A 14,244-nucleotide genomic window follows, 5' to 3' on the forward strand; every position below is an offset into this window, starting at 1 on the left:
AGAGTTGTAGTGAATGGAGTTAAATCCAGTTAGTGGCCCATCACAAGTGGTGTTTCCCAAAGGTCAGTGTCGGGGCCATTTGGGGGTGTGCTAGTTGACAGCAACTGAACGTGAGGCAGCAGTGTGCACTGGTGGCCAAGAAGGCCAACAGCATCCTGGTCTGTATTAGAAATGATGTGGCCAGCAGGAGTAGGGAAGTGATCATGCTCCTGTACTCAGCACTCTTCAGTTTTGAGGCTTTCGGTACAAGAAAGGACATTTAGCTGCTGAAGCATATCCAGACAAGGCTGACAAATCTGGTGAAGGGTCTGGGAGCAAAAGTCTTATAAGGGAACTGGGATTGTTTATTCTGGATTAGAGAAGACTGAGGGGAGATTTTATCACTTTCTACAACTACCTGAAAGGAGGTTGTAGCGAGGTGGGTGTTGGTCTCTTCTTCTAAGAAACTAGCAGCAGGATGACAGGAAATAACCTCAAGTTGTGCCAGGGGAGGCTTAGATTGGATATTAGGAAAAATTTCTTTCCTGAAAGAGTGGTGAAGCTCTGGAACATGCTGCCCAGAGGAGTGGTGGAGTCACCATCCCTGGAGGTGTTCAGAAAACACGTAGATGTGGCATTTCAGGACATGGTTTAGGAGGCACGATGGTGGTAGGCTAACAGTTGGACTTGATGATCCTAGAGGTCTTTTCCAACCTTAATGATTATATGATTCTATGAAAATACTGCTCAATGACAACCTATGCTTTTGTGCCTGCTGTTCCACAATACATCATTGTTGGGTAGTTTCATTTCACATCTTGCAAAAGATGCTTTCCTGTTTTGATGCAATTTTCTGTGAGCCTAGTGGGTCAAAATAGTGAGCAGTGGTGGTGACAGGTCTATAGCTCTGATTTCCTGCAAATTGTTCAAGCACAATGACCATCAAACTTTAGATAATTGTCAAGAAATCATGATGCAGATGCACAGCAGATAATTAAATTAAATTTGAAATGCAAAACCACATTGAATCCATAGTTCAAGAATAACTCTAATGAACTGTCTAATAAAACTCACTGAAAGAGGGATTTGAGCTGTGAGTAAGAACAGTTTCCTACGCAAAGCACTCTGCAGTCAGGAAATAAAGCTTTATTTGCAAAACATGAACAAACAGAAGTGCATCAGAGTTATCTGAGTCCATTATCAATCTCCTCCAGATATCAACCCACCGGATGCTGAATTTTGGTTAACCAAGTAGGTTAAAAAAGCAACACCAGTGAGAGATTGTACAGGTTATTTTTGGAGTTTCAAGTGATAAAGTGGTCTTAAGTCTTCCTAAACTGGAATGGAAAATGGAACTGGAAAAAACACTGCCATCATTCTGTACTGTGTATTTCTGTGGGGATGGCAGAATTTCTTTCTGCTCATAGCTTCTGTAACATATAATTTTACAAGGTAAAGATAGTAAAGTAATAGGACCACAAAAACCACAGAAATTTTAAAAAAGATTTGTCGAACAGAAACTCTTTTGCGCAATGTGGCATCTAAAAGCACGTTATAGCTCTAAACATTTAAAGTTTCCTGAGCAATGCAGCCTGGCTCTTGGGGAGAAGACCGTGATTTGTGAAAATTATTTTAAACCTAGCTTTCAACCACTTTTGTCTTCCCCCTGCCTCCCATTATTATTTTACACTGGTTTTGTGAAGACCCCTATGACTTATTGCCCCTAGTTCTAAGGTTTCAGCACTGGAGACCTGAATGGGTCCCAATGGTCTTGCTAAAAGGCTTCACTCATGCTTTGAGCCCATATCAGAGAGACATCCCAGGACATGAAAAGGACCGCCCCCCAACCTTTGTTTTCTATGGAAAACAAACCTCACTTTACGGGCTAAAGCGATACTCTTCTTTTATTCATGTTCACAATATGAATACCTAGAAATCCGGAATTAGAGGGAGTGACACAGCACATGCTTCCTTTGAGACTAGAGAGAGGCTGAAAATATTAGCTAGTTAAGAGGCCAAATTGTGGTTATTACACTCTGGAAAGTTGTGCACACTTTTATCCTTACTGTGGATAATCTAACGGGGACCGAGAACCAGGTTATAAAGTTTTATTTGCTTGTGAGTTTGAACTCATATCAGCAGTATAATGGGGTTCTGTACATTTCAATAACACAGCTGCAAAGTTATGCTACAATGACAATTTAACTATAGCAATGTGTCTATAGTTAAAGAAAAACAAGCAGAGAGTGAATCTGAGCTAAGAGAAGGTAAGCTATGTGAACTCATGCAGCCTTGCAGCTCTGGGCTATCCAGGGCACAACTTGGGGTTTAAAATGTGCAGTTTCATTAAATCTTTCCCATAATGTGGCTTCTGTAACATCTGTGGGTCAGCCAGTCCAACATCTATGAAAGACCATGGGTCTCTACCATCTTTTGGTCACTAGAGTGCTTCTAATTTTAATAAAAAGAGGAATTGACTCATGTCTTGTTTGGTTTTCACCATGCAGATTTACAAAAACCCTATTAGCACCTTCCATATGTATGCTCTTAGCAAAGGTCAGCAACTTTCATTACATGGAGGTGACAATTTTACCCTAGCAGATATTGGGGGTATATCTGGTATAATTCCTGCTGTTTGTGTATTTTTCAGGTAATTTGTACCTCAGTATGGTAGACTAACTTTAGTCTGCCTTTCCCCATTTACAAGTCACATTCCTTCATTTAAGCCAGTTAGCTGCATATGCGTGTTATCATGCCTTCAGTGATGACAAATCACTGGAGAATATAAATTCAATTGTACCTTTACATTTAAAGCTTGCAGATCTAATTTCATGTCTATGACGCAGAGAAGTCCACTGTCTTCCAGCAGCTCCGGTTTAGCTCCTAACCAGAAGTCAGAGGACATCATAAAAGCTTGTCAGCTTAGAAACGCTCAAGAAAACGTCAAATATTTGACTAAGGTTACCTAAAGCAAAGATCATTTTATCACAATCAGAACAGGATCTGAGCCTCATTTTTTTCTTTCTTGTGTGACAGATCTGACTTCTAGTGAAGAATACAGTGCCGTGGCTGATCCTTTAAAAAAAAGGTAATGAGCAAGTCCATGACAAAAGCCCTTTCATTTAGTTAGAGATTAAAGTGCACTGTGCACAAACTCATGATGTCCAGATATTGAAGCATGCAGGCAGCACAATGTCTTGCTTTTGTGACTCCTAAAAATTATTGCTGTGTTTTGGGAAAAGACAAAGCAGAAGACAAAGCACTGTCCAGATGATAATCCCTTTAATATGCTGCATCTTTTATTGCTTTTATCCTTTAGGAAGTCCAAACAGGAAACAAACATGTCTCTAAGGAGCCCAGAAGACAACAGAATACAAAATTTTGTCATGTTATGACAACCAGGAAGCAGCACATTTTATTGTTTTAACCTCATTGTCTTATTTGTCTACTGAATATTTAAGCAAGAGTCTGTTTTAGGCACAGACTTACAGCATTAGTATTTAATGTAGATTTGAACCCTTTTCATATCTTCTCTCCACTGCACTGCCTTCCCACTTTACTTTATGTTAATATGCACAGATAAAACATTATCTGATTTCATGCTGATTTTGTGTCTTTTTCTGATGAAGATAATACTCATGTTTTCCAGCAGTCACTGATGAAATCATAGACCTGCATTTGTTCTTCATAATAGCTTATGGCTTAACAAAATAGAAGCATTTAAAAGTTGTCACTTACTAGAGACAACATGGCAGAAAAATAGACATATAAGGCCAAAATTAGGGGCCATACAGCCCCTGAGACAATCTCTTGTCTCTGACTATGGCCAGCCGCAGGTATTTGGGAAATATTAACGGAACAAACCTAATGAGAGTTTGCCTGTATTTGTATACTTTGCTATTTTCCAGTAACAGCATTTCAGGCATCCCCTCAGCAAAAGGTCATACACATATTCAGTAGTTACTAATTAACTTTCCCTCCGTAGCTCTGTCTGGTCCATTTTTAAACTTCTTGTCTTTCTTGCCTCTATGACATCCCTTGGAAATGACTTGCACATTAATCATTAAACACTAACTACACGCTGTGATTAAGAAGGGGTGCTCTGTTTCTTTTCCTTAATCTGTCACTCAGTAATTTAGCTAGGCACTCTTCTCTCTGATTATGTGAGAAAGAATGAACACATCTTTTCCTGCTCACACATTCTCCATTACCATTCATGACTCAGAGGATTCCTCCTTGGTGCTGTACTTCACTGGTGATGAGAAGACAAGAAGTATATCTTCTTTCCAAGACACTGGTGTGCTTGCTTTGGTCAATTAACATCATTCAATTTACCTAACCCTACATGGAATCTTGACCTTTATAACGCTGTTCTCCATTCTTTTCCTAAAAATGCCAGATACCCTATCTGACAGACTGCTACTCACCACTGAGCTGATGCTTTCAGAGATCTAGTGACAGTGATATCAATGTGCCTTTCCTAAACACAGACAGCTGATGAAGAGCCAGCTGTTGGTCTGGATAATACTGGTTTTGCACTGATTCAAAGAGGCTTTGTATTTTTCTACACTAAATTTAAATCTCTCATTTTATCAGACAGCTTTGTGAGAAGATTTAATAAGGCCCTCCCATAGCTCTTATAGCAAGTTTAAATGTGTTTGATTACCCTAAATAATTCTGTAACACATACAAAGTCTGTCACCTGGCCTTTTTGAGATCAACAAGCTAAAAGTTGCAGATCTCAGCACAGATGTCAGTAAGAACCCCCTGAGAGCTCTCCTGGACGGTTAGATATCCCAGTGACCTGAAACTGCATAAGTCAGGCAGTGTGATATGCCACCATTTTTTATTTAACAGCCCTCAAAACAAATTGCAAAGTACCTCTATCAACAGTGGGAAGGAAAGAGGATGCCAGTTTCTTCTTTCCCTTATGAGAGTCTGATGCTAGCACTCAAGAAGAAAAGTGGTTCTAAGCTAGAAATGATAGGACTTTTCAGCTTCAGGTGGAGATCAACTCTCTGTTACCCTATAGAAGATGAAGGAAATTCTTGCTAGGCAGAAGAAAAAAGGGGGTAATGTGATATCAGAAACATCACAGAGATCACATTCCCATGGCATTACTGGAGCTCAGTGATCAACATGATAATTAAGCCATTCTGGTGCGAATTACATTCATCCTGCAGCTGACTCATCTAAAAGTGCCAAGTCTGATGTTGCAAGAAGGACCAGTGTTTCACACTGACACACTGAAGCTACTCCTGGTCTATGTCAGCAGTGTTCCAGATGTTTCAATATATGAATGAATTCTCAGGCTGAAAAGGCCAAGTGAACTATGAAAACATTGCCCTTTCTTATTGCCTTATCAGTACAGACTGAGAGGAAACCCATAAAGGTCTGTGGCAATAATTTCTTGAACCTGGGCATGACCTAGAAGAGCAAAAATGTACCGAGTGCTGATCTGCTCCTTCCAGTATGAATTATCGGGACCTTAAATGAGCCACAACAAAACTAAAGCTCCAGTATGCAGCAAAAAAGCCCATGCTATAGCAAGTAAGACCTACCTGGAGGAACAACTACCTGTTCTTAAGGAACAGGTTTAAGGGAGTGTTAGGAATGGTTGGACTCAATGATCCAGTGGGTCCTTTCCAACCTGGTGATTCTATTAAAAAAAAAAAAAAAAAAAAAATTAATTCTCTTGCTTAGCTACAACCTTTGTGTAGTGGCAACTTAACAGTTAAATATTTCAAGGGCTGGTAAGGAACAGCAGGAAGCTGCCAAACCCACATTTATGGGAGCATATGTCAAGTGAAGGATTGCTTTTCTGCAATCTTATCATCATAGATCCCATTCACACTCCTAATCTGCTGACAGGGCAATTCTCCTTTTGCATATGCATGCAGGATAAGAGCTTGAAGTAACTGGGAGCTTTGGCCTTGTTTTGAGTGGGAGTAGGATTGTACTCTGTTTTACACCTCAGGAATTATTAATCCCTGAAAACTGTTTGCTTTATTCAGGTTCAATGTGGCATCTGCACACATGTCATACCAGTGACTGGCAGCAAAATTGTTTTCCTGTAACTGACTGCATGTGCTAATTATTGAGACAAACCTTTAGACCCCTCCTATGCCAGAACTGCTGGCAAGCTATTCTCCAGCATGAGTCCTATTTGTTCTGAGCCTTTTGTTTAAGAGTTTTGGGCAAATAAATTTGCTGGGGAAAGCATCTGCAAGGCTTCCTTATAATTCTCAGGAACAGTTGTTTAAAGGAAGATCTGTCAGATGTCACAATCAAATACTCTCTAGGAAAACTTCCCCGTAGAATTTTACTTGCTTTTTGCTTCACTTTTGAAAGCCAGGCTCATGGGGCAGTTCCTCTTCGGACAGGGAAGTGCTACAGTGAAGTGACAGCTTTGACCTGGCTTCTTTTACTTACAAACTTGATCTGCTTCTGACTAAAGTTATTAGAAAGCCTCCCATAACGTGCAGGACAATTGTGATGGAAAAATGGAGAATGACCAGAGTTTTAGATAGGTTTGAAGAGACACAGAAATATGTGTATCTGTATAATAGCAAATCAGTTTCTTTATTGTTCCACACTCTGCGAATGACAAAATGCATACCTGATCCCACTTGGGATACTAACATTGTAGAAATAATGAGTAACTGCAAGACTACTCAAGCGCAATTACTACTGTAAATAGATTTTGTGCAAACTGCGGCCCACAATAACAATCCACAATTGCTCTTGTGAAACTCAGACTCAGCTGGAAACATGCAGTTTCCGCTGAAGACATTTCCACTGGAAAATGGGGAGCAAAAATTCTCAGCCCACATTCACTGCATGTGTTTCCTGACCTGGCCCTTATAAAGTCCTTTCACTTCTGGGTTCAAACTATCCACTGAGCTTGTATATCCACCAAGTCCTTAATCTGAAATGGTGTGGCATTGAAGGACAGAACTAAGGAAAAAACCCTAGAGAGCTAATTGAAAACTTATAGTTATCCATACTCTGATCATGCTGCTGCCAACCTGTCTTCTTTTCCTCTAGGCATTGCTTCCCTCCAGAGTCACCTCTCTGGGCATGTTTCTAAACTTTTGTTTCATTGCACACTAAGTCCTGGTTTGCTTTAGGGCAGCATGGGTTTTCTTGTGCCTGGACACATCTAGCACAGTTTGAACAGTACCATCTCACAAGTACTTAATTAGGTGTTACTACCAAAGCTGTCACAGTGGCATGTCCCTGTCTCAGAGCCTTCAAAAGTAACACAGTTTCTGGAAAAAAAAACCCGAAACAAACAGCCCAAGAGGCTTCTGAGCTATGTCTAGACAGGGTAGGACAGTGCTTGAATGACAGGCACATTTTTGTCAACAGCAATCAGCAGACTAGGGATGAACTGGAAGGGCAACTGTGTACACATTAGGAATAGAAGCAAGCTGTCAGAAATGAAGAAAGCTGCTCATCTCTGTGTTTTAGGTTTGAGCCAATTAGTCACCAGCCAAATTCCCACTGAACAATGTGGCTTCAGCCAAATTATTACTGAACAATCTTTTTGCATGATAGCTTATGTTACAGTTGTGGTTTTTTAAGAGAAAACTTGATGAAAACTCTGGGATCTTCCCCAGAACACTCCACTGCCATCTGCGTTGCCAAGTGAAAAGTTGCTCTTTGCTCTCACATCTTGTTCTTTCCACCACTGCTGGCAGAGACAACAAAGCATCACACACAGCAGATAATCACTGGAAATTTCACCCAGTCTTTGACTAATTCTTAGAGGCATTTCAGCCCCATGTAACACAACCCAGCTGGATGCCGAGCCATGTGCCGAGCAAGGATGTGCAGGGAAAGTCTATGCAGACAGGAGGAAGTTTTGCTCTTCCTGGAGGCTCCATCTCCTGTTTTCCTGTTACAAGGCTTTTCCAGAACAACTTCTTTCAGTCCCTCAGTCTTGTGTACCAGTTGTAGAGACATTTCTCTTCGCATGCAGGCAGGATCTCGCAGTTTATACCATCTCCAGCTTTATAACCACAGGCCAACATCTGTCACCTCCCGCTCTGTGGAAGGGTAGGGGGGACAAGGGAGGAAAAGTTCTTCTTCCTTATCGCATTAGAATTGCGTTTAATCCCTAGAATATAAATGGAGTTTCTTCCAGATGAATTTTAGCTTTGGTATGTAGAAGTCTCATAAATCAACTAAACATGATACAAAAGAATTTTATTAAAGGAGTTTGCTTTGCAACTAGATTTATTAGAAAAGTTCCTGTAAGCATCTGATTAACAATCTATTTCTTATGGCGACATAAATATTAGAAAACTACACACTGGCTGTGACCTTGTAGCTTTGAACTATGAATTTCAGATGTATTTTTTGGAAACCATTTTTATTTGCTTTTTTCTTTCTCATTTCTTTAAAATAACGTCAAGGGATTTACAGTACCTGTAACTCAACATGCCAATGTGCTTATTTGAGAATGTTTACAAAATTACCAGAGGACAATCAGAACCCAAATTCTATAGAAAATCCTTGAGTAACTTTTACAGATTGCACGATCAATACGAGTGTCAATGTCAATAACCTAACCTGTTTGTTAACCAGCTGCTGGTGTCCAAATTCCTGCAGTCAAAAAAATCATTGTGTAAATCACAAAAAAATAAAAAACCCAACCACAAAAAAAACCCAGAGACTGAGAGAAGGAAACTAGCATTCCCTCTGTTAAAGCAAATACATAGAGTCAAAGCTTACATAGTAAAAAAGAAAGGCAAAAGGAAATGCTAACTAAAATTTCTTTTGGAAATGCAAAATCACAATGTTAATTGTATAGCTGTATTGTTATTTAATCTGTGAACCTGAACTAAAATTGCATTGCATGTTTATATAAAATGTGTATTTATGTCTACAGACTTAGAAAGGTAGCACGTGAAAGGTGTGCTAAAGCGAATGTTGCAGAAGTGCTACTTGTAAATGTCACCGAAGGCTTCCAAAGAAAACATCTCAGATTTTATGCCACGTTGAGTTGAAACATTCAACAATGAAACACAGTCAGAGAATACCAGAAGTACACGTGGTATTTCTACAAAGAGGTTAAACAATTTATCTTTCTCTAACCGGAATGGGCAGAAAAATTTGGGCTGCTGGCAAGTACTTAGCTCTCTCTCCCTTGCAGTTTGAGGCTGATTTTTGCTCACTCAAGCTTTTCTTTTTTAGGAAAGTTTCCAGCACGCTTCAGGGCAAGCTTGAATGGATTAATGGAGTAAAAAGGAATCAAAATTCTCTCCCCTGCACACAGACAAAAGGTTGACTCTGAAATAATCTACAAAAACTCTGGAACTCCAGACAGAAGCCTGATAAAGAAGGAGACAACATGTGGGTACAGTGTTGTCATCGGGAAGAGGGAATACGTCCACGGACACTTGCACAGGACCTTGGAGGCAAAAGCTGGGATGTAGCTTGAAGGGACTTTACGAGATCATCTAATCTGTGCTTTTGTCCTGAAGTATGAACGGTAGATCTGCAGCATCCTGGTGGATATTTAACATAAAGATTTCATAGTCTTCGCTCTTTTCATTGTCTGTTTCTGTGTTCAATCTAGAAAAACTTGCTTCAGCTGAAGTTTGTCCTAATATAGAACTAGGCTTCCCTAATACAGTACAGAAATGTTTATTTTCCTCTGAACAACTGAAGAGATCACTGTAACCCTAATCCAGTAAACATGGAAAAGAACAGTTGGCTAACTTCTTACCATTTTGGAAGTCTGTTATCATGTTATCAGTATTCCCCTAGTCTTCTTTTATATAAACAAACCTAGTTGTTTAAGTTCATTCCAAATAAATCGTATTTCCAAAACCCTTCTTTCTAGATCTCTGTTCTGAAATCTCTTCAATTTATGTGTATCTTCCTCAAAATGTGAGTTCAAAACTTGATAAAATTTGAATGCCAGATAAAGTCTTTTCAAGGACATATAGGACATGTCAATACAAATTGTCTTTGTTGGAACTGCTCTGCATTATTGACTAACTCATTTTCTGGTTGACTTATTTCCCATATGTCTTGCAGAGCTGCTAACCAGTTCCCCAAATATCACTTTTTCCCCCTCTTATTTTCTTTCTTGGATTTATCCTCCTCAGTTTTTTACCATCACCCCAACTTACCAGACTCACTTTGACCTTTACTGTTTGCCTTCTAAGTGCTTCTGCACTTTTGCAGTGTAAGTTGAAGTATAAATTCATGAAAACATTCCCTAGTCCATCAACAACATTGTTAACCTAAATGATTAGATTAGGTAGAGTCGAACCATTTCCAGGAATTAATTTTGCAACACCGCCTTGAAATATCCTGTTTCACAGAAATCCATTGTTGACTACACCATGAGTACAGTTTTTCCAGCTATCTGGGCATAAATCTTATATTCCCATCATCTTCACCACATTTCCATAGCTTACTTATGGCACTTCTCAAGACCTTTAATAAATCTGACATATACCACAACTACCACTCCCTCTTTAACACTAAGCCAGTTATCCTGGAAAAGAGGAAACAGAACTGGTAATGCTTGTTCTATTCTTGGCAAACCCACCTTGTTTTTAATTAACTTTTTTGTTTAATATATTTTCTTGTTCCTTAGATACTCCTTGGAATTTCTTCCAAAGACATCCTCCTACCTGTCTGCCTCACATCAATTCGGAGCTTCCTTCCTTTATTTGGAACACTATTGTTTCATAGTCTCCTGTAACTCACATACCGTCTGGCCTCTGGCTGAATTGAATTTTAAACACATTTAATTAATGTCCCTTATCTATTAACTTCATCTGCCTCTACAATAACAAGTTGCCACTAACACATTTCTAGAACTTACTGGATTGTCTGTGTCCTATCTCTGTTTCTTTACGAAAAGATATCTGAATTCAGATCTCCAGTACTGGCAAATCCTTAACTCTGTCTTGACTGTGAGACTAAATCTCTCCTTTTCCCTTTTTATTTTTACCTAAAAATATTAGACAAGCCTGCTTTCAATCTCTTTCTGGAATTCAGAAGAATCATATGCCATTTGATTGTGCAGCCAAAAACCTCTCGTGCCTATCTTGTGCTCTCCTGTACCTTTGTATACCAACATCCTAGTACAATCTGCTATGTTACTAACTGGCCAGATTGCAATGAAATACCTCCCTGTATATTAAGAAAAAAAGAGGAAGAAGAATTACATAAAACTGCAGAATAAAGTAAAAATAAATATGGGATAAAAACTTAGAGATAAATCATATCTTACATAAATACATATATCAGTAGCATTTCTACAGTGTGTATTGTATAGAAAATAGAATAAATCCAGAGGCAATCTCTTTTACTTGAAATAATGGAACATTAAATCTTAGTTTAAAACCAGATATTAACTACTAAAAATTTTTTAGTGTTTATTTTGAAAGACTTTTCTCATGTGGAACATATTTAGCTATCTGACACAATCTGTGAGCAGGAAATTAACCAAGACAAAGTATATTTCTTCCATTTTCTTTAACTGTCAAGAATGGCATAAATAAATCAATACCACAGCATCCAGGAGACTAGGAGAATCTTTGATCCAAAAGAGTGCAATCAGTCTAATATCTGTTTGGAAAAAAAATCTAAGACTTCCGTAAGGAAAAAAAGAAAGGAGCATGCAAAAGCTACCAGAACTGTCAAAATCATCAGAAAATCTCAGTGGAAAGGCAGTTTTTAAGGTAAGTAAGCACCAATAAGGTTGCATTAGGGTCTCTCTCCTGAGTTTTGAATGCAAAGGAACTGTACAGAAAATAAGACCTAGGATCAATAGCCATGGATGTAAGTAAATATTCTGAATTTCAGTACTTCAGTAAGAGGCAAAAGCAAGCCTGGGGAAGAGGGAACCAGATGATCTCCTGGGAAGCAACGGGGCTTAGGAGCACTTCTGCCTGCTCCCTGGGATTATCTGTTCATCAGAAAACCGTGACAGTCACAAGACCAGACACTTGGACACCCTGCCCTTCCCCCTAACGGTTTCAGCATTTGCACACATGTAGTCTGGCAGGCTGTGACACATTTTTTGGAGTGGAGTTTCCGTTCTCTCACTAAAAAGCTGCTTTGATTTGGTCTTTCCCCTTCCTAGGGGAAGTATTGTGCAAAGGCAGGAGCCACCAACACCTACGGCTATGTCAAAGTGCAGCTCTTCAGGCTGCTGCTTGGTGACAAATGTTTCTTTGCAGAAGTCTGAATATCAGCACAGCTCTGATAGCACATAGCTCTACACCAAGCAATTCTGTGCATGTATCAGCATCCAGCTATAGGCACTCAGGAAATTTTCAGGCCACATAGAATTAGACCTGGAGGGTTTGAAAATTCTAGAAATTAGAAGGTGGAGTTATTGTCTTGGATTTACAGACCATGGTGCAGGATTTTCAGAACTTAGACATGCTGCAAGTCCAGGGAGGCAAAGTTCACCTTTAAAGAAAAAGATGATGTTGCAGTCTATAGGACAGGGTGGCCTACTGCAAGTCTCAGTAGAGAATGACAGATGACTTCCGTCTCGAGATGTCGATGAGAGGATGCATTTCAAAGGCAAACACTATCTCTCCTCTTTGTGTGTGCAGAGACATGCTATATAGGTGGTGTAGAAGGATGCAAGTTAAGAAGCACAGCGCTTAATATTTTCTGAAAAAAAAGTAGCTTGAGAACTCAATGGCTTTGAGCATTCGCTTACGCCTTTCCTAGAAACAGTGTAGGTTTATTTCCAGACAAGGAAGGGAAAGTACCTCTTTACTGGGAACCGAGGGGCTGTTTTCCAATTTAAGCAGTCATCAGTTGGAACATGTTTGTTGAAAAGGTTTTCTTCTCAACAGAAACCAGGAAAGCAGTACAGGGATACTGACTGAAAACACATGGCATGATTTCATATGTTATCTCCTCATAGCCAAACTGCAAGAGACAACTAGCCCAAAAACAGGAAGGAGAGATGTGAAAAATATCAGGGTGGAGACTGAGACTGGGTGCAGTCAGAAGTGGACTGAGACAGGGAGTGATAAGCAGTAGCAGACGGATCAGGAATGGTGGAAGTCATGCAAGAGGCAAACAGTAGAAAAAACACTATAATCCCTTGCCTTAAATGGCATTATTTTTCTGTGTCCACCCACAATAAATGTATTATACATGGTAGTGCTATTTCTATAACTAACATCTTCCATCCCTTTTACTCCACCCAAGCCCAGCTTGACTGACATTCAGCTTACCATTGTTATTTTCCATTAAAAAAAACTCTTTTAGCAAAAGATACATTCACAAAAAGTGTTTGAAGAACTTGAATAAAATTGTAAAATTAAGCCTTCTGAAACAAAGCAAAATAAGAACTAAGGATTCAGACATACATTCTTCAAGTGATTCTTCATACATTCCTCCACAAGTCCATAGAGCAAACGTAGCTTTGAAAAACAGTATTTGAGACCTTGCCTTTAAGCTCTGGAGGGCCACAAGGTCTGGGAAGTGGGTTCAACAGATCCAAGCAGCTGTGATGTTCTGAAATGCTCCCTTAGGCACTGTGAGAGCGCAACAAATTACTGAAGTTCATGAGGGCTTTTTTGAAAGGATGTGTTAAGCTACCAAATAGTAAGTTGCAAAAGTCTAAAATACTTCAGAGGGAAGCTCATGTCCCTCAGGCTAATGGCATGACAGACTCAAATACCCACACTGTAGTGTTGGGTTTAGTCTAATTCTGCTGTGTCCATTAATATAAATGTAAGCAAAGTCAACAATTTTTTAATGCAATGAGGTCAAAAGTTGAGCAAACAAATTAGATGTGGTAAAATTACTATGCTAACTTTAAAATTGCCCCTTTCTTCAACTCCACATTAACTATTTGTCCTAAATAGACAAATTCAGACCAAGTGAAAAAATCTGCAACTACATTAGATGCTTCTTAACAACCTACTGTATTTTTTTAGGAGTCTGGCACTCATTTCACAATCTAAATTTAGTTCTGGATTCATCACTCTTACAGTGTTTAAATGACATGAGAAATGTAGAAGTTTGACAATACAATACTATCAATATCTGCATTAAAAAACAATCCCTTAAAAATGCCTCAACTCATAATAAAATATATAAACATATATTTTTAATAAAATACAAAAATATATATTTATATAATATATAATATATTATATAAATATAATATATATTATAATATATTATAAAAGTATAACAATATTAAAATATATAAAAATATATAAACATATATTTTACATAAAAAATTTATTGTATTTCACA

At 38.8% G+C, this 14,244-nt stretch overlaps 1 protein-coding gene across 1 annotated transcript in view; it reads right to left on the reverse strand.

Moving 5' to 3' along the window:
• Window positions 1-6,570: 6,570 nt before the first annotated feature.
• IL1R2 (interleukin 1 receptor type 2) overlaps window positions 6,571-14,244 on the reverse strand; it is a 30,160-nt gene continuing 22,486 nt past the window's right edge. Inside the window, exon 9 of the mRNA XM_054082675.1 lies at window positions 6,571-8,030. Coding sequence (XP_053938650.1) covers window positions 7,996-8,030 — 35 coding nt within the window. The 3' untranslated portion in view covers window positions 6,571-7,995. The remainder of the gene's footprint in view (window positions 8,031-14,244) is intronic.

This window comes from Cuculus canorus, chromosome 1 (assembly GCF_017976375.1).
Source record: "Cuculus canorus isolate bCucCan1 chromosome 1, bCucCan1.pri, whole genome shotgun sequence".
NCBI classification, from domain to species: Eukaryota; Metazoa; Chordata; class Aves; order Cuculiformes; family Cuculidae; genus Cuculus; species Cuculus canorus.